This window comes from Vulpes vulpes, chromosome 8, assembly GCF_048418805.1.
Source record: "Vulpes vulpes isolate BD-2025 chromosome 8, VulVul3, whole genome shotgun sequence".
Classification (NCBI taxonomy): domain Eukaryota; kingdom Metazoa; phylum Chordata; class Mammalia; order Carnivora; family Canidae; genus Vulpes; species Vulpes vulpes.
In genome coordinates this window covers 32,849,261-32,874,389 of record NC_132787.1, presented here as the reverse complement: position 1 = coordinate 32,874,389, position 25,129 = coordinate 32,849,261, and the positions used below count along the sequence as shown (strand labels likewise).

At 43.4% G+C, this 25,129-nt stretch overlaps 1 protein-coding gene across 2 annotated transcripts; it reads right to left on the bottom strand.

Moving 5' to 3' along the window:
- Positions 1 to 24,660, bottom strand: HEBP1 (heme binding protein 1). 2 transcript variants are annotated; one of them, XM_025995197.2, is made up of 4 exons: positions 24,503 to 24,660; positions 15,756 to 15,894; positions 13,384 to 13,564; positions 1 to 590 (listed from the first exon to the last, which is right to left on the bottom strand). In XM_025995197.2, exons 1-4 carry the CDS (start codon positions 24,578 to 24,580, stop codon positions 419 to 421), a joined length of 570 nt encoding a protein of 189 aa, XP_025850982.1. In that variant the 5' UTR covers positions 24,581 to 24,660; the 3' UTR covers positions 1 to 418. The 2 variants fall into 2 exon arrangements, with proteins under 2 accessions (XP_025850982.1, XP_072622103.1); XM_072766002.1 differs by lacking the exon at positions 24,503 to 24,660 and adding an exon at positions 24,082 to 24,132.
- Between the last annotated feature and the right edge of the window lie 469 nt (positions 24,661 to 25,129).

Sequence of the window (25,129 nt, the reverse complement as noted above, 5' to 3'; positions counted from 1 at the left end):
TGTTTTAAGTCAAAGATCTTTATTTTCAGACAAAGGCCTCCTAAGAATCACAGAGGAAGGATCATGCACAAATCACATTTCCCTCCCTCAACAACAAAAACACAGGTTCAATAATTTTTAAAGATCAGTTCTGAGGGACCCAGAGAGCTGAGAGAATGTTTGCTGGATTTTTTCTCATCTACCACAGAAATGTCTCAGTCAGTTCGAAGGATGCTGCCTATCTTGGCTGAATTATTTCCCACCGGGAGAGAAAGAGCATGGACAAAATACACATGTTTCAGAAAATTGGCAGTACATGGCTTTGAAGGAAAGTTGGATTAAGCTAGAGATACAGTTGGAAGCTGTGCTCCCTCCTTCTCCCCTGAGGAAGTGGAAACACAGAAACACCCGTCCGGGAAGTTCTAACTCAGCGCGTTACTCATGCTTTCACCAGCCAGACCTCATTGCGACGTCCGTAGGGCTTCATGGGAGGGTCATACCCAGTGCAGAAGTAGATGTCACTCCGGCAAGTGGCCGTGCCCTCTAGGGCAGTACGGAGCTGGGCGGCATGAGCTACGTAGTCAGCTTCCTTGGCATAACCACCAAATTGCCTGAGGGACAAAAGCAAGGGGCTGGTTAAGAGAAAACATGGTCTCCAAGAGAGGGGGATCTTTAAAAAAGAAGTTGTCACCTGCTGCTCTTACAAGCACACTAGAGTAGTGAGACTGCACATCTGCCACTTCCCAGATGGGTGGATTTGACCCCTCTGAGCCTCAGATGCTCGTTTGTACACCTGGGATATGCTGTCTTTTTCCTCCAGGGTTGTTATGAGCATTAAATACAATAATGGATGTGAAATAACACCAATGCAGAGCCTGAAACATGACAGTCAAGTACTAAGTGTGAGCTTCCCTTTGCTTTCTGAATTGTCCCTGGGTGACAGTAGGCTGACCTTCCCCTAGGCCATGCCTTTACCCTTCTCTCTAGCTCTCTACTGCCTTGGCAGCTCCTCCTCTTGGCCCCTCTTTTTTTTTTTTTTTTTTTGCGTTTTTAATAATTTCTTGACATGGTAAAAGAATTTTACATTACGATCCAAGGGTGGTAGAGTAAGGAGGAGGGGCAGCAGAATAATCCAAAAAACAAAAAGGGAAAGTGAGAAACACATAGTGGGAAAAGGGTAGGGTTTTAGCTGGAAGGGATCTGGAGGGTGGGTAGGGGCACTGCCCAACTAAAATGCAATTGGTTTGTTCCTGAGTACTATTCATGGGAAGACAGCATTCTGACTCCTTCTCTACAGCGTACTGGGAGTAAAAATGATGCATCTGGGTGGAAATATGATTGGGGATGAAGGCAAGGGGAAGAATGAGAGTCAGAAACAGACATGGAGAGAGTCGCTGGGGAAGGAGGAGGCTGCAGGGGCATTAGTTAAGGAGGAGCTGCAGCTAATGCTTCTCCCCCAGCAGATCCTTTCTGATGAGTGAGCACAGCAGAGCAGTGACAAGTAGCAGCTTTGTTAAAAAACAGAGCGACCAAAGGCAGGGACCCAGGGAAACCTTGGGAGGCCCCTTGGCAAGCTTTAAGCATACCCCAAATAAAGAAATCACTTCTAATAAACCCCTTTTCCTGCTCAAATCATGAAAGCCTTCTTTTTCTAGTAAGTAAAAAGACTTGCCTAAATCAGGCTTTTCTCTTAATGGCAGAAGGTGGTGACAGAGAAGGAATAAAGCTTGTCTTTTCAAGATGATTATTCCCTCCTTACGTCATCTGCCTACGCTCCAAAATTCATCCTGCGGCCTACCCTAAATATACCACTCTAAATCTGGGTTGCACTAAAATCTTTATTAGAGTCAAATATGTCCCCATTTCTAATGAGCTTTATGACTCAAAAGTCTGAATCTGCACCAGGCCAAGATTAGGCCAAATGCATTATTTTTGGTGGGGTTCTCTGAGTCACACTTTGCTCTTTTATAAGTGGTTAGTCATGCTCGACAAGCATTCAGTATGTTGATTACAGGGTTATTGATGTAAAAATACCGAGGATTTCATCTCTAAGGCATTGGTTCTTCCAACGTCTAGACAACTGCTATAGAACATGGACAGAACTGAGACCAATCTGGAATAGAAGAGGTTTGGTTCAAGTATCTTGAAGAAAGACTTTAAGGCAGATGAAGAAAGTTGAACTCTAGCTTCACTGAGGCTCAAATGAGAGGAAACTGGATTAGGAGACCGAGGATGAACATTAAGGAAAGAGTGTTCTGGCAATAAAAGCCTGCAAGACAATGCAATTATTTTCAGAGATTTTCTATGGATTGCAAACCACTTGCCTGAGACAGATCAGATGCTGAATGTAGGAGCAGGAATTGAGTGTCCCCTGTATCCCACACTCATGCTATGACACTCAATTATTATCCTTGAAAACAAACCATGTTGGCTTTAAGTCTACAGGGTTTTGGAAACGTCTAAAGAAGGAGTGGTCCTCAAATACCTACACTGATCATTTGGTGGCAAAAGGGCTAGTTGTATGCTCAGTCCTACCTCAGCCCCTTTCTAGCTCATGGCCTTGGGTAAATGCCTTAACTTCTCTAACCTTCAGGTCCTTCATCTGTTAAATCGGGCTGATTTTATCAATCTCAGAAGGCTGTTGTGAAGATGAAGGGAGACAAGATGGTGGACAGTTCAGCGTAGTGCCCAGCGCACAGTAAGCCCACAATGAACAGCAGCTATTACTGTTACTTTGCAATTGTTGAGAACAGCCATCTAGTTCCCTGCCTCCTGGGATGAAGGACATGACAGTGATCTCAAGTAATATCAGGCCAGGAAGGGCAGCCCGGGTGGCTCAGTGGTTTAGCGCTGCCCTCAGCCCAGGGTGTGATCCTGGAGACTGGGATCGAGTCCCACGTCAGGCTCCATGCATGGAGCCTGCTTCTCCTCTGCCTGTATCTCTGCCTCTCTCTCTCTCTCTCTCTCTGTGTCTCTCATGAATAAATAAATAGAATCTTTGAAAACAAATAAAAAATTAAGAAAAATATCAGGCCAGGAAGAGAGACTAGTAATGAAGAGGTGGCTCGATGAACAATCTCACCTTCTCGACTGGCCCTTCTCTCAAAATCTTATTTAATCTTTAACCCTGCTCCCCCTTCTCATTCTTTTTCCTTTTTTATCCTTGTTTTTTCTTTTCTTTTCACTCTCTTCCTCTCTTTCTTTTTTAATTTCTCTTTTTTTCACAGCACTTATGACCTTCTAACATACTATATAATTCATTTATTGTGTTCATTGTTTATGGTCTGAGTTTCCTGGTAGAATAGGCCCCATGAAGGCAGGGATCTTTGTTATGTTTTGTTCACTGGTGTAGCCTGAGCGCCTAATACAGTGCCTGACACATGTTAGATCCTTTGGCTAAATCAACAATTCTGGAGTAAACAACAAAAGTTAGTGTCTTCAGGTCTTCAGGTTGATAGACCTCAAGATGATAGTGCTTAAGACTGTTTGCCTCCATATTCACTCATTCATATAATAAAATCCAAAGCACACACTAAGGGAACAGTGGTGGGAATTCAAACAAGGAAACTGGATTGACTGGAGCCCACTGGGAAGAGCCTTGAATGCTATGCCAAGGATTTTGATCCTAGATGCAAAGGTGGACCTTGCTTTGAAAGTAAGGGCTGACATGATTGTGTTAGGTTGTGTTTTGATAGCTTTGGTGGCACTGGAGGGAAAGAGATGGAATTACTGGAGGCCAGGAAACAGTCAAGTGTGAGATGGCAAAGGCCTCTGGACAAAGGCAAACTTGACAGGTGACTGGATATGAGGGGAGGGCAGAGGGAAAGGGAGAAGTTGAGGATTCTCCAGGGCTTCCAGTGATATGGTTTGGGTGCATGTTGATATGAGGGTGTGTCTATGAAATATATTCGTGTACCTATGTGTCAGGCACTGCGCAAATTTCCTCCAACCTGGGAAAGAACTGGAGCCAGAGATCCTGATTTGGGAAGGAGGTGGGCCTAGTGACAGTTACTGGGAGTCCTCAGTGAGTGGGTACTGGCTATAATCATGGTAAGGAGGGAGACGAGGCCTAGATGGTGAGCAGACAGGGTGTCAGCAGGTCACTCTTGAGAATCCTAGTCCCCAAGTGGTGGGTGGAAGGAGAGCCCTTGGCAAGGGCCACGGGAGAAGGAGCTGTCTGAGAAATACAAGAAGACCCAGCAAGTGATACAGAGAATGTCATCATTTGGGGATTTTTAAATGCACTAAAAAAAACCCTCCCAAAACAACAAAAAGACCAATTTAAAAATATGTATTCCCAGGCTGACTGAGAAGCTGATAATGAGGATAAAAATTTCCTTCTTGCTTCATCATGGAAGCATTTTTCTAGAAAATAAGCAAGTGAATGGGTTATGAAACAGCAAATACATGTGTTCCTCTCACGGCCAGCCTAACCAACACGCCCTCACCCAGTCACAGAACTGCACAAATAAGCCAGAACACCAAACCCAACCAGGTGCATAGCCTTCATGTATAGGACAGAGGCCCAGTGCTAGCTCCTCAGCTCGTTCTGGGATAAGCCACCTCATTCCTCCCTGCCTCAGCTTCCAAGGTGTACACAGAGGAGAACACAGTGCCCACAGCTCTCCAAGCTCACAAGCACATTTGAGTGTGACTTCCAGAATTCTCATAAAGCACTCTGAGCTCCTCAAAGGAGGTTAACATGAAGTCTATACAATATTTTTGTAAGCCTATTAACAAGTCTCTGTCTCCATCTTCAAAGAAACTCTCCTCCAGGGCACTGTATTTTATCATCCCCCCCCCGCCCCCCCGCCCATGTCAGGGATCAGTATTTGGAAGAAAGAATTTGGTTACTATGGGAACCGAGTAAAGACACACAACCCCCTTGATTCCACACAACACCCTTGATTCCAGAAACACAAAAGGAGCTGTCTGGAAGCGTTTGGAACAATCTGGAAGAGTTTGCGGGGTGGGAATGAGGCAGGCATCAATGAGGTGGGCTAACAAATGGAGGCTTTGGGCCAAGGGAAAAAAAAAACAAAAACAAAATCATAATGGTTGAGGCATGCAGTGACATAGACAAAGAAATGGATGGTCTGAGCCTGACTCTCTGACTTGGTCTAGCAAATCAACAAATGAACACAAATTTGAGGGAGAGTCTGCTATGCACATAGCTCTGTGCTAGGCAAAAGTAGTGTTGAGACTAGGAGCTGATAATTCCAAGTCAATAGGAAAGAAGCTTCACATCATAAGGCATTTATTTCATTCAGTCAGACTGAACCATGCTTGCCAAGTTGAACATGACAGGGCACAAAACACAAGTGAGACACCACACAGTTGTAAAGATGATAAAGACGTCTTTCTACCCTTGTGAGGTCTCACTGTAGTGGTCAGGCCAGAAACACACATAAAAATTATATAAGGCAGATGGAAGCACTAGAATGAAGGCAGAAGGTACAGATGGAATGCTCTGGGGGTGGGGAATAGGAAATGATTAGCTCTGACTTATAACATGAAGGGAAGGCATCATGGAAGACCTGATATTAAGCCATTGTTTATTGAGCATCTCTTCTTGATGTCAGTAATGAACACTATGACAAAAATGCCGGGCCTCACACAGTTTCCAATAAGCAGAGGCTGGAGAAGGGCCATGGGAGGAGCTGGGTGAGTGGAAGTGAATGCTGCATGTGTAGGTGTTCGGGGGGAGGTAGGAGGTTGGCATATCCTGAGAGCAGGTGGACACAGAGCAGGACCACATCGTGGATTAAATGCCATGACAAAGCATTTTTACTAGGCTTCACTGCCTGGCTGGACATTTGGGAACCCAACTCAAAGTCTATCCATCCCCCATCTCATTTTATCACCAGCTGGGGCTCTGTTCCCAATCCTAACATGTGCCTAGGTCAGAGGCAGGTCAGAGGCAGGTCCGAGGTCCAAAGCAGAGTTGAGAGGCAGAGGGTGGTAGTAGGATTGGTCTCATGCTTTATGGCTGGCAGTGAGAAAAGGACACTGTAGAGGGGCAGAGGAGGAAGACTTAGAAATAATCAAGAGGACACAGCAATAGTTCAGGCAAGAGGAGCTGCAGATGGAAGGGAAGGCACGGTCAGGAGGTGACAAGGACTTGGCCAACAGCTGATGTGGAAGGTGAACGTGTCAGGATGCCATTTGAATGGGATGAGCAGGAGGATGGAGGGGACTTTTAGTGAAACAGAACACAGGGCATCAGGTCTGGGAGGAAATCCATTTTTGACGTATTGATTTGGGAAACCTTGGGAAGGTTTATGTGGAGACGCCTCCCAGGGAGCTGGTGCTTGGGAGATGCAGTAGCACCAGCTGTGTTGACTCGGGCTCATCCACCCAGAAATGGTGATTGAAGCTACTTCCAAGTAGCCATCCATAAAAGACTAGGGGTTATTTGACCAGTTGTGGGGGGAAATGGTGATTAGGTTTTTGATTCAGAACCTTGTCACTGTCAGGACTCTCAGAAGTGAGGAGGCTTCAGTGTCAGAGGTGCTCAAGAGACATTTGCCAAATGGAACTGAACCTGCCACTGAGCACACACATTACATGGCATACCTTCTGTATGTCTGTCCAGATGGCGCATAAGCTCCCCAGGGCCAGGGCTTCATCACCTCATTGCCTGTCCCTCTTACTGGGAAATACTTCATGCCAAAGTGTTTTCCAGTAAGAAATATGCTTCCCTATAGTTTCAATCCACAAATACCACTTTTCATCTCTGAAATAACACAGGCCTGAAATATCAGGGACATTTGTTTCTCGTCTGTTTTCCCCACCAGGATGTTTTTGCTGCCTCAAAGAGCGGATACTTTGCTTGTTCCCCTGCTCTATTTCAAGCACCAGAAACAATTCTTGGCACAGAAAAAGTGAATAATGAATACATGGGGTGTTTTTTTTGAATGAATGAATACATGTGTAAATGGCATCATCTTGGTCATCATGTTGAGTCTGATAAATGCTAAGACATTTCAGGGAGCTGGAGAGATGGTCGGGTTGGAGATATACCAATGGAAGGGTGACAATGGAAAAGGACCAAGATCTTTAGGGAGGACAGCAAAAAAGGAGAAATGTGGGGAAGGCAAGGACCCAGACTTTCACTAGCTTATTTATTGCCCAACTTTCAACTGAGCACTTACTAGAGGATAGCTCAAGCCCTGCCCTCAAGAATATTCTAGTGAGGGACAGAACAATGAACAAATGGACAAATGGGTTATATAACGCAAGTGAGAATAAGTAAGGTGAAGAAAAGTCAAGCAGGGTAAAAAGACAGAAAAGGAGGGGTGCTATTTTTGATAGAGTGGTCAGGTGAGGCTCCTTGAAATCAAGATGACAGAGTTTGGGTGTTGAGCAAACCAGAGGCAAAGCTGTGTTATGTTATCCATGGCTAGGGCCTCCTGTGATTACAAATGGGTGCTGGAATTATCTAGGAACTTGGCTAACACTGATCTAAAGTGCTCCTAAGCAATAAAATGGAGCACCCTTTGGGTTAGCAGTTGGGCCCTTTCTTTCCAAGAGAAACAGGCTAACATTTACTGAGCATCTACCTAACGTCCAGCATTGTGTAGGCATCTATGGACACCATGTTTCCTCATCACAACAACCCTGGCTGTTAGGTACCTCCATTCTGTACTTAGAGAAACCAAGGCACAGAGAGGCTTGGTAACACACCAGAGGTCCCATGGCCATGGAGCAGGAGAGCTAGGATTGGATCACAGGTCACCCTGACAATGAGATCATTGTTTCCAATTCTTTCTTTTACATTTCACCATTTCACTAAGAAATTTCATTACCATCCATCCTCTCCTGCCATTGGTCTCTGTTGAAACCAGTGCCACATTGCGCTAAGGAAGCTGTGCTGTAACCTAGGTGGCCTTTAGGGAACACAGAGGGACCTGGAATATGGCCACCCATATAAGTGTGAAGGATACTTCTATTGCATCTTGTGAATACTAAGATTCTGAGAGTGTTATTCCTTTTTAACCTTCTACCCACTGACAGGTAATATATACTACTAATAAATGCACAATCCCTTCTGAAAATCCCTTTCCAAGGTCATACAAAAGGGAGCCTGAATTAAGGATGCAAGGCTTTCATTTTAGAAGTAATTTTGCCATCAAATGCACTTACCATGTATTTGAACTAGTACTTTTGCCATCTACTACCTCGTTCACTCTGCCTTCCACAGGAAGGGGCTTTTAAATGCACATTTGACTGTGCAGTGACACCAAGTGGCTAGCTGAGGAATAACACAAGCTAGTTTTAGGACCAGGTGTTAGGCGAAAAAAGCATCCACAGAGCCAAGCTAGACACTGTATTTATCGCACTCATCTGTTTAGGTTTCAGGGAATTAACAGGAATCTTCCACAGACCTGACTTTGATAGTAGCTTTTTTTCCATCCCACCATAAGGAACCAGGGTTCCTTGGAGAAACAGCTAATTCCAGCTTTAGGGCAAGAAATGCCAAAATGTGTTTGCAACACTTTGTCATACCAGAAGCCAAGGAAGCTACCATAGAGTACTAGAGTCATATCAAAAGGACGAAGAAACCAGTTTGAAGAGGCTCCCACTGGCCAAAGATGGGACAATTTCAGCATCAGTAAGAACAACTGAAAGAACAGAAACACATCAATTATGTTTAAATTCGTATGTTTATATTGATGCTCAAAAAACAGGGATCACCATCACCTTGCCTGTAGAGGAAGTTCAGGAATGAAATCATTCTTCTGAAAACAGACAAAGAGAAGGCAACAAGCTAAAGAGAAGGTATCTTGCCTTTTCCCTGTGACTCCGACTCAAGGAAACCAAACAGCAGATGAGGGGAGGTTTCTCTTTATCAAAGTATTCCAGCTAATAAATGAAGGAAAGATAGACACATTATCATTTTTACAAACTCTATTGAGGCAAGGCATCTAAGTAAGGGTGATCTACAGCCACTGACATCACAAAAACAGAGGATAGCAAACGTTATGAGTCCCTGATGGCGGTATACACCATTACTTATGAAATATCCTTGTTGAAAGCGCCAACCTATATCTGACCATGCCTCTGGTTCTAACTAATAATTTACAGGCAATGCCAGAGGCAGAGAACATGTTAAAATGCCAATGGAAAGGTAGTCTGCAAAATTCAGACTATGGGAAACAATAGGACAAATGATCCATAAGTAGCAATGAAAAATGAAAAGGTGTGGTAGTGAGAAAAGCCACAGGTTAGTAAAAGCTTAAAAGGTACACCAGATAATTGCAATGGATGGATTTTATTTGGATCCAGGTGCAAACAAACTTTAAAAGCAAATTACCAGATAGTGGCAGAAATCTGAACCCTGGACATTTTATATTATTATGACACTAATGAAATGGTGTTAAAATTTTAGGAGGAGTAAGACATTATGATTGTCTTTATAAAAAGTTTTTTGTAGCCACACTGAAGTATTTATGGATGAAATTAATATAATGTCTGCAGTTTGTCTCAAAATAACCCAGCAGAGGGGCTGGGTGGCAGTTGTGAGGGTACATATGACACAAATCTGCCCTGGAGTTGAGTTAATTATCACTGAAGGTGAGTGATGAGTTCCATAGGATTTCATTACCTTATTCTATCTTGTTATAAGTTTGAAAATTTCCATACTAAAAAGTTAGGGACAAAAGAAAAGCATCGTGCCAACTCATTACCCTGGCTCTGGTAAAAACACCAGCCCTGTCTGCTTGAAGTCTGCTTGAAGTGAACTGATTTAATCATGCCAATGCTATTCCTTACGAAATCAAAAGGGGCAAAGGGAAAAAATAATTACTGAAACCTACCACAGGTCATACATAGTAAGTCATCTGTAAAAACAGACGCATTTTAGTAAGTACTAAAAGATATTCTTTAGTAGTAATCCTATGAGGTAGGTTGTTACAGGCACTTAGCAGATGGGGAAACTGTCTTAGGCTCAGTGACTCCCCGAGCATCATTCTGGGATTCAAACAAAAATATACTTGTTCATCAGGGTGTACCAGCTTGCATCCCAAGACTCGAGAAAGAGAATGGAAAAGAGGGAGCAGGAATAAGGGTGAGACAGAAAAGACAGCACCCAAGGTTCAAGGAGGCACTCACTCTCAGTGCCAATCCTGCACTTAGACAGCTGTGCACTTGAAAGTGGGTGCCTCCTTAAAATTTTGTACCACCGCCACCACCTCGCTTCCCCACTCTAGTCCTTGCCCTCGGGAAAGATAGTCTGTTCCTAGAGTTTGCTTTCTCTGCAGCCTCTGTAGTGAAGGCTGGAGAGTCTGAATGATGGATGGCTGGAGTAGAAGAGCTAGGGGCCCCGCTGCAGTACACTCACTGTCCTCTGGGGGGCTCTGCAGCACCTGGCTTAGGGCTGCTCAGAGCATACAAGCTCACATTCCCAGCATTAGTGTCAGTTCCAGAGAAAGTTACATGTTCAGGCCCAATGCAAGATTATTTGTTAACCTATTTTTCTTTAGGTTTTTCTAGAGCAGAACCAAATCCACACTTATAGTTAATACTGGTAAAGTTCCTGGTCTCTGACTGTACATGGTTCAGCGTTTGTTACAATGTAGGATTTTAACAAATGGGGAGTCACTGATTATCTACAAGAGACTTGTTTTTTGAAGAGTTCAGACCCAAAGAATAAAAATATGTAACCATCTGCCACCCTGTTATGCTCTATAGTCAAAAGAAATATGACCTCAAATAAGGCCCTGGAAATAGGATGATAATGATAATAGGATGCATGTGTGCTCTGCTCAAAGGACCATGGATAGTGAACAACTAAGGGGGTGGCAGTCCAGTTCTGGCAAATATTCCTTGTCGTCTGGCATTCAAGGGGAGCATGGAATAAAAAAGGAGGTCCCTCAAGTCCTATATATTCATATACTCATTTATGTATTCATGACCTCAAACTAGAGTTTGGCTTAGATATTCCTGGAGTCTCCCAGAACCTTACTGTGACTAATGCAGGTGCTTAGCTTAAACTGAGGGGATACTCTATCCAAGTCAATTTGGCAACTGGCAAAGTATTTATTCAGATACAATGCAAATGTTTGTGGGCTATAAGCTAAAGAGAATGAAATGAGAAATTGTCAGGACTCGGTATTTCTTAACTTAATTCATCAACAATATAAATTAATTAGAAAAAAACCCAATTTGTATCAAAAAGAATAAAATACCTAGGAATAGGGGTGCCTGGGTGGCTCAGTCAGTTAAGCATCTGCCTTCAGCTTAGGTCATGATCCTAGAGTACTGGGATGGAGTCCCACATTGGGGGGTCCCTGCTCAGCAGGGAGTCTGCTTCTCCTTCTGCCCCTCACCTTGTTCATGTTCTCTCTCTCTCTCTCTCTTGCTCTTTCTCTCTATCAAATGTGTGAATAAAATAAAATAAAAAATATCTAGGAATAAATTTAACCAGGGAGGTAAAAAATCTATACACTGAAAACTCTAAGACATTAATGAAGAAAATTGGAGAAGAGACAAATAAGTGAAAAGATATTCCAAGCTCATGCACTGGAAAAATTAATATTCTTAAGATGTATATACTATGGAAAGCAATCTACAGATTCAATGCAAAATCCATCAAAATTCCAATGGAATTTTTCCACAGAAAAAGAAAACCAACTCTAATATTTGTATGGAACTACAAAAGACCCCAAATAGCCAAGCAATTTTGAGAAAAAAGAATAAAGCTAAGAATATTTCCTAATTTCAAACTGTATTACAAAGTTATTGTAATCAAAACAGTATGGTGTTTATATAAAAATAGGCATATAGATCAATGAAACAGAATAGAGAGGTCAGAAAAAAACTCATGTATATATGGTCAACCTACCTAGAATTAAGAAGCCAAAAACAGTGTCTTCAATAGACAGTGTCTGGAAAACTGGACAGCAACAGGCAAAAGATTGAAATTGGACCTCTATCTTATACCATACACCAAAATCAATGTAAAATAGGTTAAAGACTTGAACATTAAGACCTGAAACGATTAGATTCCTAGAAGAAAACATAAGGAGTAAGCTCCTTGGCATTAATCTTGGCAACAGTTTTTTGTATTTGGTGACAAAAGCAAAAATAAATGAGTTTTTGTCAAACTAAAAAGCTTCTATATAGCAAAGGAAACCATCACTGTAACAAAAAAGCAATCTACTCACTCAATGGGAGAAAATGTTTGCAAATCATATATCTGATAAGGAATTAAAAGCCAAAATATATAAAGAACTCTTATGACTCAATAGCAAAAAAGCCAAACATTTTGATTAAAAGATGGGCAGAGGATCTGAATAGACATTTTTCCAAAGAAGACATACAAAGGCCAATAGGTACATGAAAAGGTGCTCAACATCACTCATCACTAGTGAAATACAAACCAAAGCCAAAATGAGATACCACTTTACATCAATTAGAATGGCGAATATCAAAAACACAAGGGAAAACAAGTGTTAGTGAGGCTATGGAGAAAAGGGAATCCTTGTGCAGTGTCGGTGGGAATGTGAATTAGTGCAGCCACTGTGGAAAACAGTATGGAGGTTCATCAAAAAAACTAAAAGAACTACCATATGATCCAACAATTCCACTTCTGGGCTTCTGGGTATATATATATATATATAAAGGAATTGAGATCACTTATAAATTTTTTTTTTAAAAAAGGAGGAAATCACTATCTTGAAGAGATATTTACACTGCCATTGTTCATTGAAGCATTATTTACAATAGCCAAGGCATGGAAACAATGTAAGGCCCATCAACAGATGAATGGATAAAGATGTGGTATATATACACAAAGCAATACGATTCAGCCATTAAAAAAACACAGAAAATCTGCCATTTGTGATAACATGGATGACCTTAAGGATATTATGCTAAGTGATATTTCAGAGAAAGGAAAATGCTACATGATCTCACTTGTATGTAGAATTTAAAAAAAACAACCACACAACCAAACTCATAGGTAGAAGAGACTGGTGGTTGCCAGAGATGGGATGTGGGTAGGGAATGGGAGAAATGGGTGAAGGTGGTCAAAAGGTACAAATTTCCAGCTATAAGATAAATTTGTCCTGGGAATGTAATAATGCAAAGCAAGGTGACTATAGTTAACAATACTATAATGTATATTTGAAAGTTATTAAGAAAGCAGATCTTTAAAGTTCTCAACTCAAGAAAGAAATAACTATGATGGATGTTAACTGAACTTACTGGGATGATCATTTCATAATATTTATATATATCAAAGCATTTTATGTTGTATACTTTAAGTTAATATATGTTAATTCTATCTCTATAAAACTGGAATAAAATACACATTTAATGCAAATGCTCACTGCAGATGATCAAGGAGTGGTTATGGAAATCAGATGTTACCCTTGGATGCCTAAAGAATCATCTCCTTACAGGGAATAGACAGTGATGCTTTCCCTCTCCTCGATCTTAATGCTGTCATCGGTGGGAACCGGCGGGTTGCTTTGAAACTGGTTTGGAATCCGGAACCAGACTTTTAATTTCTTCTGTAGGGAGCCATCATCACCAGGAAACACAGCAAAGGAAACAGGAACTGTCATCCCCATTCCGATTCCTGAAAACATAAAAACCCACAGAGTGAGATGGGTATTATAGACAGAACTTGTTCAGGACTGTGGAAGATCTGCTAGTCTCATTCTTCTTCCAAGATAGTATTTTTTGTTCTTGAAATTAATAACAAACCTTTTTAGGCATTAAAAAATATATAGTCAGATACATTTAAAAAAAAGCTCTTATTTGTGTACTTTGGAAATAGGACTGTAGTGACCCAACTCATTTGGAAAAAAATTATTTGGTAATATACATTAAGACTGTAAATATCCTGGTATCTAATTATTTTCTATTTAAATATAAATTTTAAGCAAGTAATCCAAAATATGGAAAAGGGGCAACCTGGGTGGCTCAGCAGTTTAGCGCTGCCTTCAGCCCAGGGCATGATCCTGGAGATCCGAGGTGGAGTCCCACATTAGACTCCCTGCGTGGAGCCTGCTTCTCCCCTTGCCTGCGTCTCTGCCTTGATCTCTCTCTCTCTCTCTGTCTCTCATGAATAAATAAATAAAATCTTAAAAAAAAAGATCAAAATATGGAAAAGGCTAGAGGTAATAGGATATTCATTGCAGCAGAATTAATAATTGTGAGAGACTGGGAGCCATATCAATGTTCCAAAAAGAATATGTGTAAGTAAATTATAGACACATGATGCAATATAATGTAGCTATTAAGAATCAGACTTAAGAAGAGTATTGAGCAATAGTGGAAAATAGTTATAAGTAACAACAGAAAGATATATAATTGCACAAACACTATGATTACATTTTAAAGGTCTATTAAAAAGCTCTAAAGAAATACATTCAGAAGACAACAATGATCATATTAAAAAAGATGGATCAGGGGTGCTGTTTTGTTATTTTCAAGATTTTCTTTAATGAGTTTTATCATTTAAAAATTTTTTTTAAAGACATGTATTTACTTAAGGGGGGGAGGGGCAGAGGGAGAGAGAGAGAGAGAGAGAGAGAGAGAATTCCCAGCAGACTTCATGCTGCTCATAGAGCTGTGGGGCTCAATCTCAAGACCCTGAGATCATGACCTGAGCTGAAATCAAGAGTCAGGTGCTCAACAAACTGAGCCACCCAGGCACCCCCAGTTTTATCATTTTTATACATATTGTCTTCTTAAAAAAAAAAGTTACAACAGTACTATGAAGGAAAATATTTTTTTTCTTTTTTTAAAGATTTTATTTATTTATTCATGAGGGACACAGAGAGAGAGACAGAGACATAAGCAGATGGAGAAGCAGGCTTCCTGCGGGAAGCCTGCTGTGGGACTCGATCCCAGGACCCCAGGATCACGATCTAAGCCAAAGGCAGACACTCAACCACTGAGCCACCCAGGTGCCCCGAGAAGGAAAAGATTTCTTCCTGACCTCCTACTAATTGACTTATTGTCCAAAGCCTGGTTTCTTTACTACCAAATGTTACTGAGGTTAATACCAGTTTCTGACTTTCCAAATTATCAGCTTGAAAAAATATCCATAAAATTAAACATCACATCTCTTTTTTCACCTCATTTTCTGACCCATTTTGGGTTTGCACTGATTCTAAAGAGTAGTCCAAATTAGAGAGCTTTAGAGTTAAATTCATATTTAAACATGGTTTATATATTGACAGGTACACTGAAACTTCAGGTTCATCATTTTAAAAATACCCCTATCCTCCAGCCAGCATAAAGTGCCAAGTCTAAGAATGGAGTAGCCCCCAAATTCTCAGACCCTTCATTTGCCAGAACAGAGCTGAGGACCTGCCATACTCATTATTCACTAAGCCTCAGTACCCCACAGATTTTGAGCGATCAGAGGACTGAGCAGAGATAGTCAGCCTGGAGGCAAGAGGTCTCAAGTCTGAGGCTGGCCTGGCTCTGTGACTTGGCTTTCTTCATTCAGTCAACCAATCCAAAGATACTATCAGAGCTGTGGGATTAAAAAAAAAACCAGAGTGTCTATACAGTTCACACCTGGACGAGAAGCATCCATCAGTAATATGGAGCAGGGATACCGCCTACTGGTGGGTAGGCAGGGATGACATTGGTGTGGTCCCCTAGAGCATCCTGTGCACACAGTACAAGTTCACATGCTACTGAAGCAGGTGGTGACAGGTGTCCTGTGGCCCCTCGCTGTATTTTCCCCTGATGTCACGGGACCTAGCAAGCTTTCCTCTGAGACCAGAGTCACATCCCTCAGGGATACTCACCCTTGTCATTGGTGCCTCCCACGTACTTCATGACTTTGGGCATTGCTTCCCTTAGACCCTCATCCACAGGCTTATCAGTCACTTCCACTGTGGCAAACCGCCCACCTTCACAGGTCCTTTCCTCATAGGAGACTTCTTCCTAGACACAGAATACACATGCTTAAGAGATTTAAAGTGGCAACCTGTGATCACTCTAGAAGCTGTAATGGTGCAGTTATAAGAACTGCTAAAGAGCTTTATTTTATTTACTTATTTTTATTTTTAAAAAAGATTTTATTTATTCATTCATGAGATACACACACACACACACACATACACACACAGAGGCAGAGACACAGGAAGAGGGAGAAGCAGGCTCCATGCCGGGACCCTGATGTGGGACTGGATCCTGGCTCTTCAGGATATCACCTTGGACCAAAGGCAGGGTCTCAACCACTGAGCCACCCAGGCATCCCTAGAACTGCTAAAGAACTTTCCATAACGAACCTGGGCGTGGTGACAGGGTAGAAGAGACAGTATGAGTATGAAGGGCCATGAGAAAAAGATTTCTGAGATTTCTTACAAATGTACTGTCAGCAGAAAAAGCTTCAAATAATATCCTCAGGGAGCCAAGAGAAGATATGCGTCCCAAGCCACTCAGAACATCCCTAGAATGCTATAAAAATAGAATGTTTAGAGATAAAAGAGCTTTTAGAAATTGAAAATAGGGGGTCCCTGAGTGGCTCAGTGGTTTAGCATCTGCCTTTGGCCCAGGGCGTGATCCTGGAGTCCTGGGATCGAGTCCCACATTGGGCTCCCTGCATGGAGCCTGCTTCTCTCTCTGCCTATGTCTCTGCCTCTCTCATGAATGAATAAATAAAATCTTTTTTAAAAATTAAAAAAAAAAGAAATGAAAAATTCAGTAGAGAAGTCAGAAGATAAACCTGAAGGAAATCTCCCAGAAAGTCAAGTAAAAAGCAAAGAAGTAGAAAACAGAAAAGTAAATCAGAGGATCAAGCCAGGAGATCCAACTTCTGAATGACAGGAGAGCCAGGAAACAGAAGAAAATTGGAAAGGAGGAAAGAAGGAGCTGCAACAATAAGGCCACAAACTCTAAGGCCCCAGGATTAACGTCATTCTAGAAGCAGAGCCACAGGTCAAGAAGGATCAGAGTAAAGTTCTCTTCACTCTGTACTCCCAGATGCAACTCCTCATTCCCATTCATCTAAATTGTACCGACTCCCCTGAATGCCCATCGCTACTGCCACTTCCCCAGAAAGCCTTCCTCCCTGGCAGGACCCCTGCTGATCATGACCACTCTCCATGCAAGTTTCTGTCCTAAGGTCATTTTCCTTTGCCCAACAGACCCACACAGCTCTTCTTTACCCCCTCCTCCTTGCCTTTTGGTATCTCATATAATTTTGTATTCCTTAAACATACACTATAAGACTATGTTTTCCAAACTTGAAAAAGAATCATGATCCAAAACAAGAAATGCAGTTTTACATCATGCCCTGTCAAGAACATCCACATGATTGAAACAAAGTTTCACAAGATAATACTGTACCCTGATGGAGGGGAGGCTTTCCAGTACTACTGGCCTTTTCTTTCTTTCCTGTTGACTTCTGCTCTAGTCAAGTGAATTTTATTCCATATTCCACTAAGAGAATGGAGATGTACTCTATATTGATTTTGCTATCTGGTAATGGAATACTGGTGCAGGTTGAAAAATCTGCTATAAAGTCTTTGTGGACCAGAACTATACCATGGAGTATCATAAACGATCAGGTGTCTGTTTAGTGATTAAGGAGCTGCCTCTCTTACTAACAATTATGAAAAACAGACATAGGAAAAACAGTTCCTATGAACTAAAAGAGGACTTGGCTGCCCTAGCTGGGCAAACAGGCTTCCCTGTCACATCCTAGACTGCAAGTTCTCAACTCCAAAGGTGATAGGATGACTCTCTGGAGGTGGGTAGGGCTGGCAGGCTAAGGGGCCTGTACAGTCTGAAAAAGTACATTTACATTATAATTTTATGTTTAGAATGAAAAAAATACCTTTTTTTTTTCTTTTGTAATACACAATTAAAGGAGAATAGTGAGAAAGGGGCTGGGAAAATCGGAAAGGTTTCTGAGTGCCAATTTCATCAACTTCCCTCCACATGGAGCCAGGAAAATAGCTCCAGAAGCTGCAAATCCACTGTGGCTACTAATTCTGAGGACTGCTATGAGGTCCTCCCCTTGCAAAGTGAAACATTTCCAAAGGACCTTCAGTAGCAAATGATGTATAAATCTGGGGAGTTTTGACCTTTCTTGGTTCTGTCATAGTAGAAACTAGATTCACCCCTCATTTGTTGGCCTATTGAGTCTTGCCACTTATGTTTAAAATTCTAGAAAAGCTACTCTGTGAATCACAGAATTTTCTGCCTGAAAGAGGTTAAAGTTCATCCAATCCAACTAATTTTCTCAAAGAGGAAATGAAGAACCAGAGGAATAGAATTGCCCAAGAACACATAGTTATTAAGTGGTGAAAAGGGAACCAGAATTCCAACCTCCAAACCTTGGTCTGATGCTTACTGCAGGGCTCTACACTCCATGGGGGACAATGTGAGTGCTTTTCAGCATCTTTCTTTAGCTATTGAGTTAGTTCTTTCTGATAGACATTTGTATGTCTGTGTCAAACTCAGAACAGGGGCATCAGAAGTCATTTAATGCAGCTTCTTCTCTCATAGATGGAGAAACCAATGACAAGCTCTCACTGGAGAAAAGAGCTGGTTGGCTCTTTCCTTTCTTATTCATTCAACCAACAACTATGGAGTTTCTACTATGTGCTGGGTACTGTGCCAGGTGCTAAGAGACAGAGATGAAAGACACAGTCTCTGACATCAGGAAGCGTATGGTCTAATAGAAGTAGCCAGGAAAAAGGGTTATAATCTCATGATATGTTTAAGAGAGGCAGGGCACTGAGAACACAGAGGAGGACTACTTAGGTTATTTTGGGGGCATGGGTGTGTGTTTATGTGTCTGGCTAGGTCAGGCTGACTTCAAGGTGCTCATAGATCATTTAGCTAGACATTCAGTCACTGATGCATGGACTTATTGAGGAAGTATTATTGAAAACCTCTGCCAGGTGCTATGGATTTGGAGATTAATATGATATGGGCAGTCTAGTCGAGTGGTGAGAAGATTATGAAATTATTTTATGATGCAGTAAATGTTCTGATAGTCTGGGGAGCGTGATTTCAGTTAGCAGGCACCACAGGTATAAAAGAGCAGAACAGAACAGTGTGCTGCAGGCAAGGAATACAAGTGGCTCATTGGGGCTAGAGCAAAGGCTGTCAAACAAGGAACAGCAAGAGAGGGGCTGGAGATTCTGACAGAGGCCAGACCTCTGAAGAACTCAGGCTGTCATAGGGAGGATTTTATAACCATTGTTCCAGTGACGGTGAGCTGAGCACAGGTTGGTTTCAACTACCCCAAATTAGTTCAACTGGGGCACCTGGGTTAGGCTTAGGTCACGAATCCAGAGTCCTGGGATTGAGTTCCACATTGGGCTCCCTGCTCAGAGAAGAGTCTGCTTCTCCCTCTGTCCCTCCCCCTGCTTGTCCTCTCTCTCTCACTCTCTCTCTCTTAAAAAAAAAAAAAAAAAAAAAAAAAAAAGTAGAATCTTAAAAACAAAACAAAATAAATTAATTCAACGGACTTTGTGATCCAAATATGGGATTTTGAGTGGGAGGGGTCCTGGAAGAGAAAGGAGTTCTGGGGATGGTATAGGTGATCTGTGCTCTCAGCCTGTTCCTCAGGCAGACAGTCCAGGGCAAGGGAAGAAAGGCTGACAAGAAAGGAATCCAGTTTAATTCAGAGAGCCAGGGCCCCCATGATAATTCTACCAATCTTTATGGCTCAGCTCCACCTCCTCTTCCTGAGTGATCCCTGCTTCCTATGAACTCCAAAGGTGGATAACAAAGACTAAGGTTAGAAAGGCCCTTTCACATCTATCACTTCACCTGCCTTCTGTTACAGACAAGCAGCTGGACATGTAGGTCTGGAGCTCAGCAGGAGACTGATATAGAGATGTAACTTTGAGAGTCATCAGTAAAAGGGGAAATTAAAGCTAAAAGCCCTCATTCACCAAGTTCTTAACCTATCCCAGGTGGTCCAAGTACCACCTAGCTTCTACCTACCTTGCCAACTATACCCAGAGTACTTCCTCACTGGCCTTCCACTGTTTCCTTCAATGCCATGGTCAATCCTGCCCCAGGACCTCTGTACTTGCCCCTTCTTCTGCCTGGAATATCTCTTTCCTGTCTCTGCCTGATAGACCCCACTTATCCAGAAAGTCCCAACCTAAAGGTCACTCCTCAAAGAGGATCCTAATCGAAAACAAGTTCCCATGAGATTTTTTTATAGGCTCCTGTACTTTCACAACACAATAATAATGTGTTTAATCTCCATCTGCAACCATAAGCCCCTTGGGGTCAGGAGCAATCTGTGTTTACCACTGTTTCTCTTAGCATCTAGTACAATGTCTTGCATATAGTAGGTACTATAAGTATTTGTGGGAAAGGACGCTGTGGAGTAAAGCCTGGTTTTACTCTAATGACAAGGAATACAATAGAAATAGCTGAGTAGAAGATGAGAAGTCAGTCTAATTGTATCTATGCTGGAGCAAAGCAAACTCACAATATCCTAAGGTGATACTCCGGCAGGTCCCATCTGTTTTTATAGCATCTATGTCTATAAACTTTCATTTGAACCATGGGATCATTGTGAAGATTTAAGTTTGAGAGATGGATATTATAAAACTACTCTAGTTCTCCAGGGAGCAGAATTTAGAGTCTTCTCTATCTCTGTGGAAAATAAAGCACCTAGGTTAACACAGCCAACACGTTGGATTCTTCAAATTTAACGTCTTTAGTGTGTGTACTTGTCATATGGAACATAATAAGCCCACCTTTGTCCCAGATCCAGCCAGTTTATGCTCCCAGTCAGGTGAGGATTTGGCCCACGGCCACCAACACCAATTTTCAATGTTTACTGGGAACCCTGGTCAAGTTCAAATTCCAGACAGGGATCTTGCAACAATGCCTCTTGCTATGGGCTTTGCAAGGCCCTCTGCATCAATTTTTTTCCTTGCTACCTGCTATGATAGGTATACATGTTGGTTCTGGAAGCCAGCTTTCTCATTATAAGAAAATAATCTGGGCAGCGGTTTAGCACCACCACCCTCGGCCCAGAGCGTGATCCTGGAGTCCTGGGATCGAGTCCCACGTCAGGCTACCTGCATGGAGCCTGCTTCTCCCTCTGCCTGTTTCTCTGCCTGTCTCTCTCTGTCTCTGTCTCTCTCTCTCTCTCTGACTCATATGAATAAATAAATAAAATCTTAAAAAAAATAAGAAAATAATCTAACTCAGTACTTGTTATGTGTCAGGTATTATTTTTAATATTTTGCACAGATTTGTTCATTCAATCCCTCCAATGATCCTGAGAAGAAGTGAGTGCTTTTATCTTTATTTTCAGATGAAACTGGATGGACAGGGGGTTAGGTTACAGTGGGCAAGTGGTAGAGCTCGGATTCAAACCCAGGTTGTCAGGTCCTAACCAACGTGCACAGGCTGGAAAAAAAAATCCCATTAAGATGTCAGTTATTAACAACAGTCCTGCTCTGAGCATCCACACACCCACCTAATCCAACACAGAGAGCAATGTGCCCTCCTCCTTCCTGAGGCAATGTGGGAGGCACCTGATAAGTTATGCGGTAGCCTGGACCTCGCCATCACAATCAGTCCTGAACATCTGGTATGCTTAAACCTGAGCCACACAGGGCCTGCTGTCTGTCATCAATTTGCCCAAGAAAGTGGGCAATGGTTCCTGACCCAGATGCTTTCCAGGGCAAGAGAGATAATTTCAGGGAGGGTCTGTCTTCAAAATAATAGCCCCCTGAATTTGTATATATTTTTAAAAAAGGCTTATAAGTATCTTTGAATAGTTAAGTAATTGTCACAGGGGCACTGTCATTCTCATATTACAGTCGAGAATACATATTCAGAGTTCAGAGTGGTTAGGAGGTTTAAGTAGCTTACCCAAAGTTACCTGTGAAACTGATGGGAAGCTGACCGTTACCATACCCAACCAAGTGCTAGGTATTTTGTTGAACAACTTATAACTGGTTATCTCATTTAAACTTCCAAACATTCTTATTTCCTCTCAAGAGTGGTTTCAGAGAAGTTAAGTAAGTTGCCTGTGACTACACAGTTATTAAGAGCAGAGCTGAGTTCTGATGTAATGATATCACTACATTTGTAGGGTGTATTAGTTTACAAAGCATTTTCATGTTTTTAAAAGATGTGATATTTTTCGTTACTCTGCAAGTAGATGGGAGAGATTTTTATACCCAGTCTGCAGCTGCAGAAACTGAGATCACTCAGGTTAAATGATTCGCATCAGCCTGGTAGCAATATCGCCTACGGTGCCATATTCCCATCAAATGTTGAGGGAAGATGCTTATCAGGGAGCTGTATTTATCCCTAGAGGAACCAAATCAGTGGCAGGTGACACTGTATCACTAAGGGTCTAACAGTAAACAGAAACTACTAGAGTATTTTGAACTAAGGCACTTTGTTTCAAGGAATTAATTTCACAGATAACAGAAGAGCTGAGTTGCCCAACAGGGAACAGTGAGGCAACCCAGACATGAGTGAGCACCCTAGGAGACGAAGAGGGAGGATTCTGTTACCTGAGCTCAGATACCTGGATCACTCGATGGAAGCTAGAACCATGGTGGCCTGTTTAGAAAAAGCCAGAGCTACAGAGAAACTCTTGGTGCCAGAGACCCGATAGTTGGGAGGAGAGGGAGAAACACCTTCTACCCTTCCTCCCACCCTCTTATCTCCCACTGGTACCTCCCACTGGGTGAACCTCACTGCAAGTCGACTGACATTGGTGCCCAGGAAGCAAGCAACTGGAATCAACCCCCACTGCAGACTCCAGACTGAGACGCAGGGAACGAGCCAGGGAGGGATCTGAGGGCAAACAGGCAGCAGAGCAGCCCAGACCTTGTGTTGGCCATTGTCCCCCCCAAAAGACCAAGTGAGCTGGATTCCACTACAGAAAGGAAAGCACTCGGGGAGCTGTTGGTAACATGTAGATTCTTTAAGCATTAGGGCCAACAAGTACCCTAGATAGCGCTGGGCCTGATCCACAGACTGGCATGCACATGGCACACAGTCACCGTCTAGCCACAGACAGAGCCTATGGCCTGCAGTTTGCAAACATTTGTAGGCAGTTGCCAACAGTTGAAACTGACATGTTTGCCCCACTCAAAACCACAGCCTCATTCCTAAAATTCCCCACTCCTGCCTCCCTTCCTCACTTGTTTTTTTTCACAGCCCTCATCACCATCTGATAAAGAAAGATATATTTGACCTGTTTGTGTGTTAGCCACTAAAAGGTAAGCTCCACGAGGCCAGAAATTTTTGTTGGTTTTGTTCCTTGCTTTATCCCTACTGCCTGTAAGAGTGACTGGCGCACAGATGGCATTCAGCAAATAGTTACTTGTTGGATAAATTAATTTTAACTAGGGAGAGCTCACATGAAGTCCAGATTTCTGGTTTTCCTTAAAAATCTGGCAAGCCTGGTTTGCATCACTGCCTAACAAGATTACTGCCTCTCCAGATGGGGCTCTGAGTTCTCTCTTGGTTTCGCCTCAGTCCCCACCTTGCCTTAGAGTCTGACCCAGCCAGCTTCACTCATTTCCATAACCTGCCTGGAGGATTGTAGGCATCTGCAGATGTCACCCCTGATCTGGCCTAAACTTGGTCATTCCAGTGGCAGCTGAGGGAACTCAGATGAAGTGACAGGCCTCTGGTTATAGCTGCTTGAAGTCCAGACTAGAGTCTGGTTGAGGGTTTTTGTGTGACCATCATAGTACTAAATGCCAGAACCTGGCCCCCAGACAACACAGTCCTTAAACATGCCAGGTTCTGAGCGAGGAGGGGAGTATGCCAAGTGCATGAAGTACCTGTTTGCAAGGAGACTATCGTCTAGTGGCAGACTGTTTTCAGGGGCAGTCCAATTCGCTTGTGTTAGCACTGATGTAAATCTTGGGAGGTGGGGGATAGAGCAGTTATGCTTCATTCACCCATCCTGTATTCTAGGACCCAACTCTGGGAATTCCACTGGCCCGCATACCATTTTATAGCTCTGGGCCTTTGCACATACTCTTCCCTTTTCTGTGCACTCTTAACATCCGGAGGCCCAGAGGAAGTGTCTTCCGAAGGCCCCCCCCTCATCAGCCCCCTGGCAGGATGGCTTGTTCCTTCCCCATGCTCCCTCCCTTGCACATACACCTCTGTGGAGCACAGGTCTTGTTCTTTTACACTCATTGCTCCTGTAGTTGGGAAGTTTTTACGGACATGAACGTTTTCGGTCTCAGCAAACAAATGCTCAGAATGCCTGGGATGTTAAAATGAACCAATGCATTCAACAGGCGCTGTTTTGTCGCCACCCCGGGAGCCCGCCCTCGGAGCAACCTCCTCCGGCGGAGCCCTCAGCCTGCTGCTCGGAACTTCCCTCTTACTTCCTCCTTCCCAGCTCCCGTGCCGGGCGCCAGGGCACTGGACGGCCGTGCCCCCCGCCCCCGGCAGAGGCCAAGACGCACATTCTGGGGCAATCGCCGTCCCACCGCCCGTCACAAGCCGCTCCAGCCCCGGTCAGGGTGCGGTGGGGGGCGCAGCCCGCTTCAGGTCCTCGGCAGCCCTGCGGGCCTACCTTGCCCCCTTGGCTCACAACCTGCCAAGGCCACGTCTCTACGCTCCCGAACAGCGAGTTCTTGATCATGCCCAGCATGGCGAGGCTGCAGCGCTCCGGACGCACCGGCCGACTGCGGGCCGCGAGGGCGAGGGGGCGGCGGGCGCCTGGGACTCCGCCCCGCGGAGAGGCGTTGGGGGCGGGGCGGGGCGGGGCTCGGGGGCGGGGCTCGGGGCGGGGCTCGGGGCGGGGCGGCTCGGGGGACCACGCCCCTCCGCCGCCGCCGGCCCCTCCTCCTCCGCTGAGCCTGACTTTCCGCAGGGCCTGGACGCAGATTCTCCTCCATCTGGGATTTAGGCGGCCGTGACTTTCTTTTTTTTTTTTTTCCAGCCTACAGCTAGGTTTTATTTTTTTTATTTATTTATTTTTTTAATTTTTATTTATTTATGATAGTCACAGAGAGAGAGAGAGAGAGGCAGAGACACAGGCAGAGGGAGAAGCAGGCTCCATGCACCGGGAGCCCGACGTGGGATTCGATCCCGGGTCTCCAGGATCGCGCCCTGGGCCAAAGGCAAGCGCCAAACCACTGCGCCACCCAGGGATCCCTGGCCGTGACTTTCTACATCCCTCCCTCCCTCCCCCACTCAG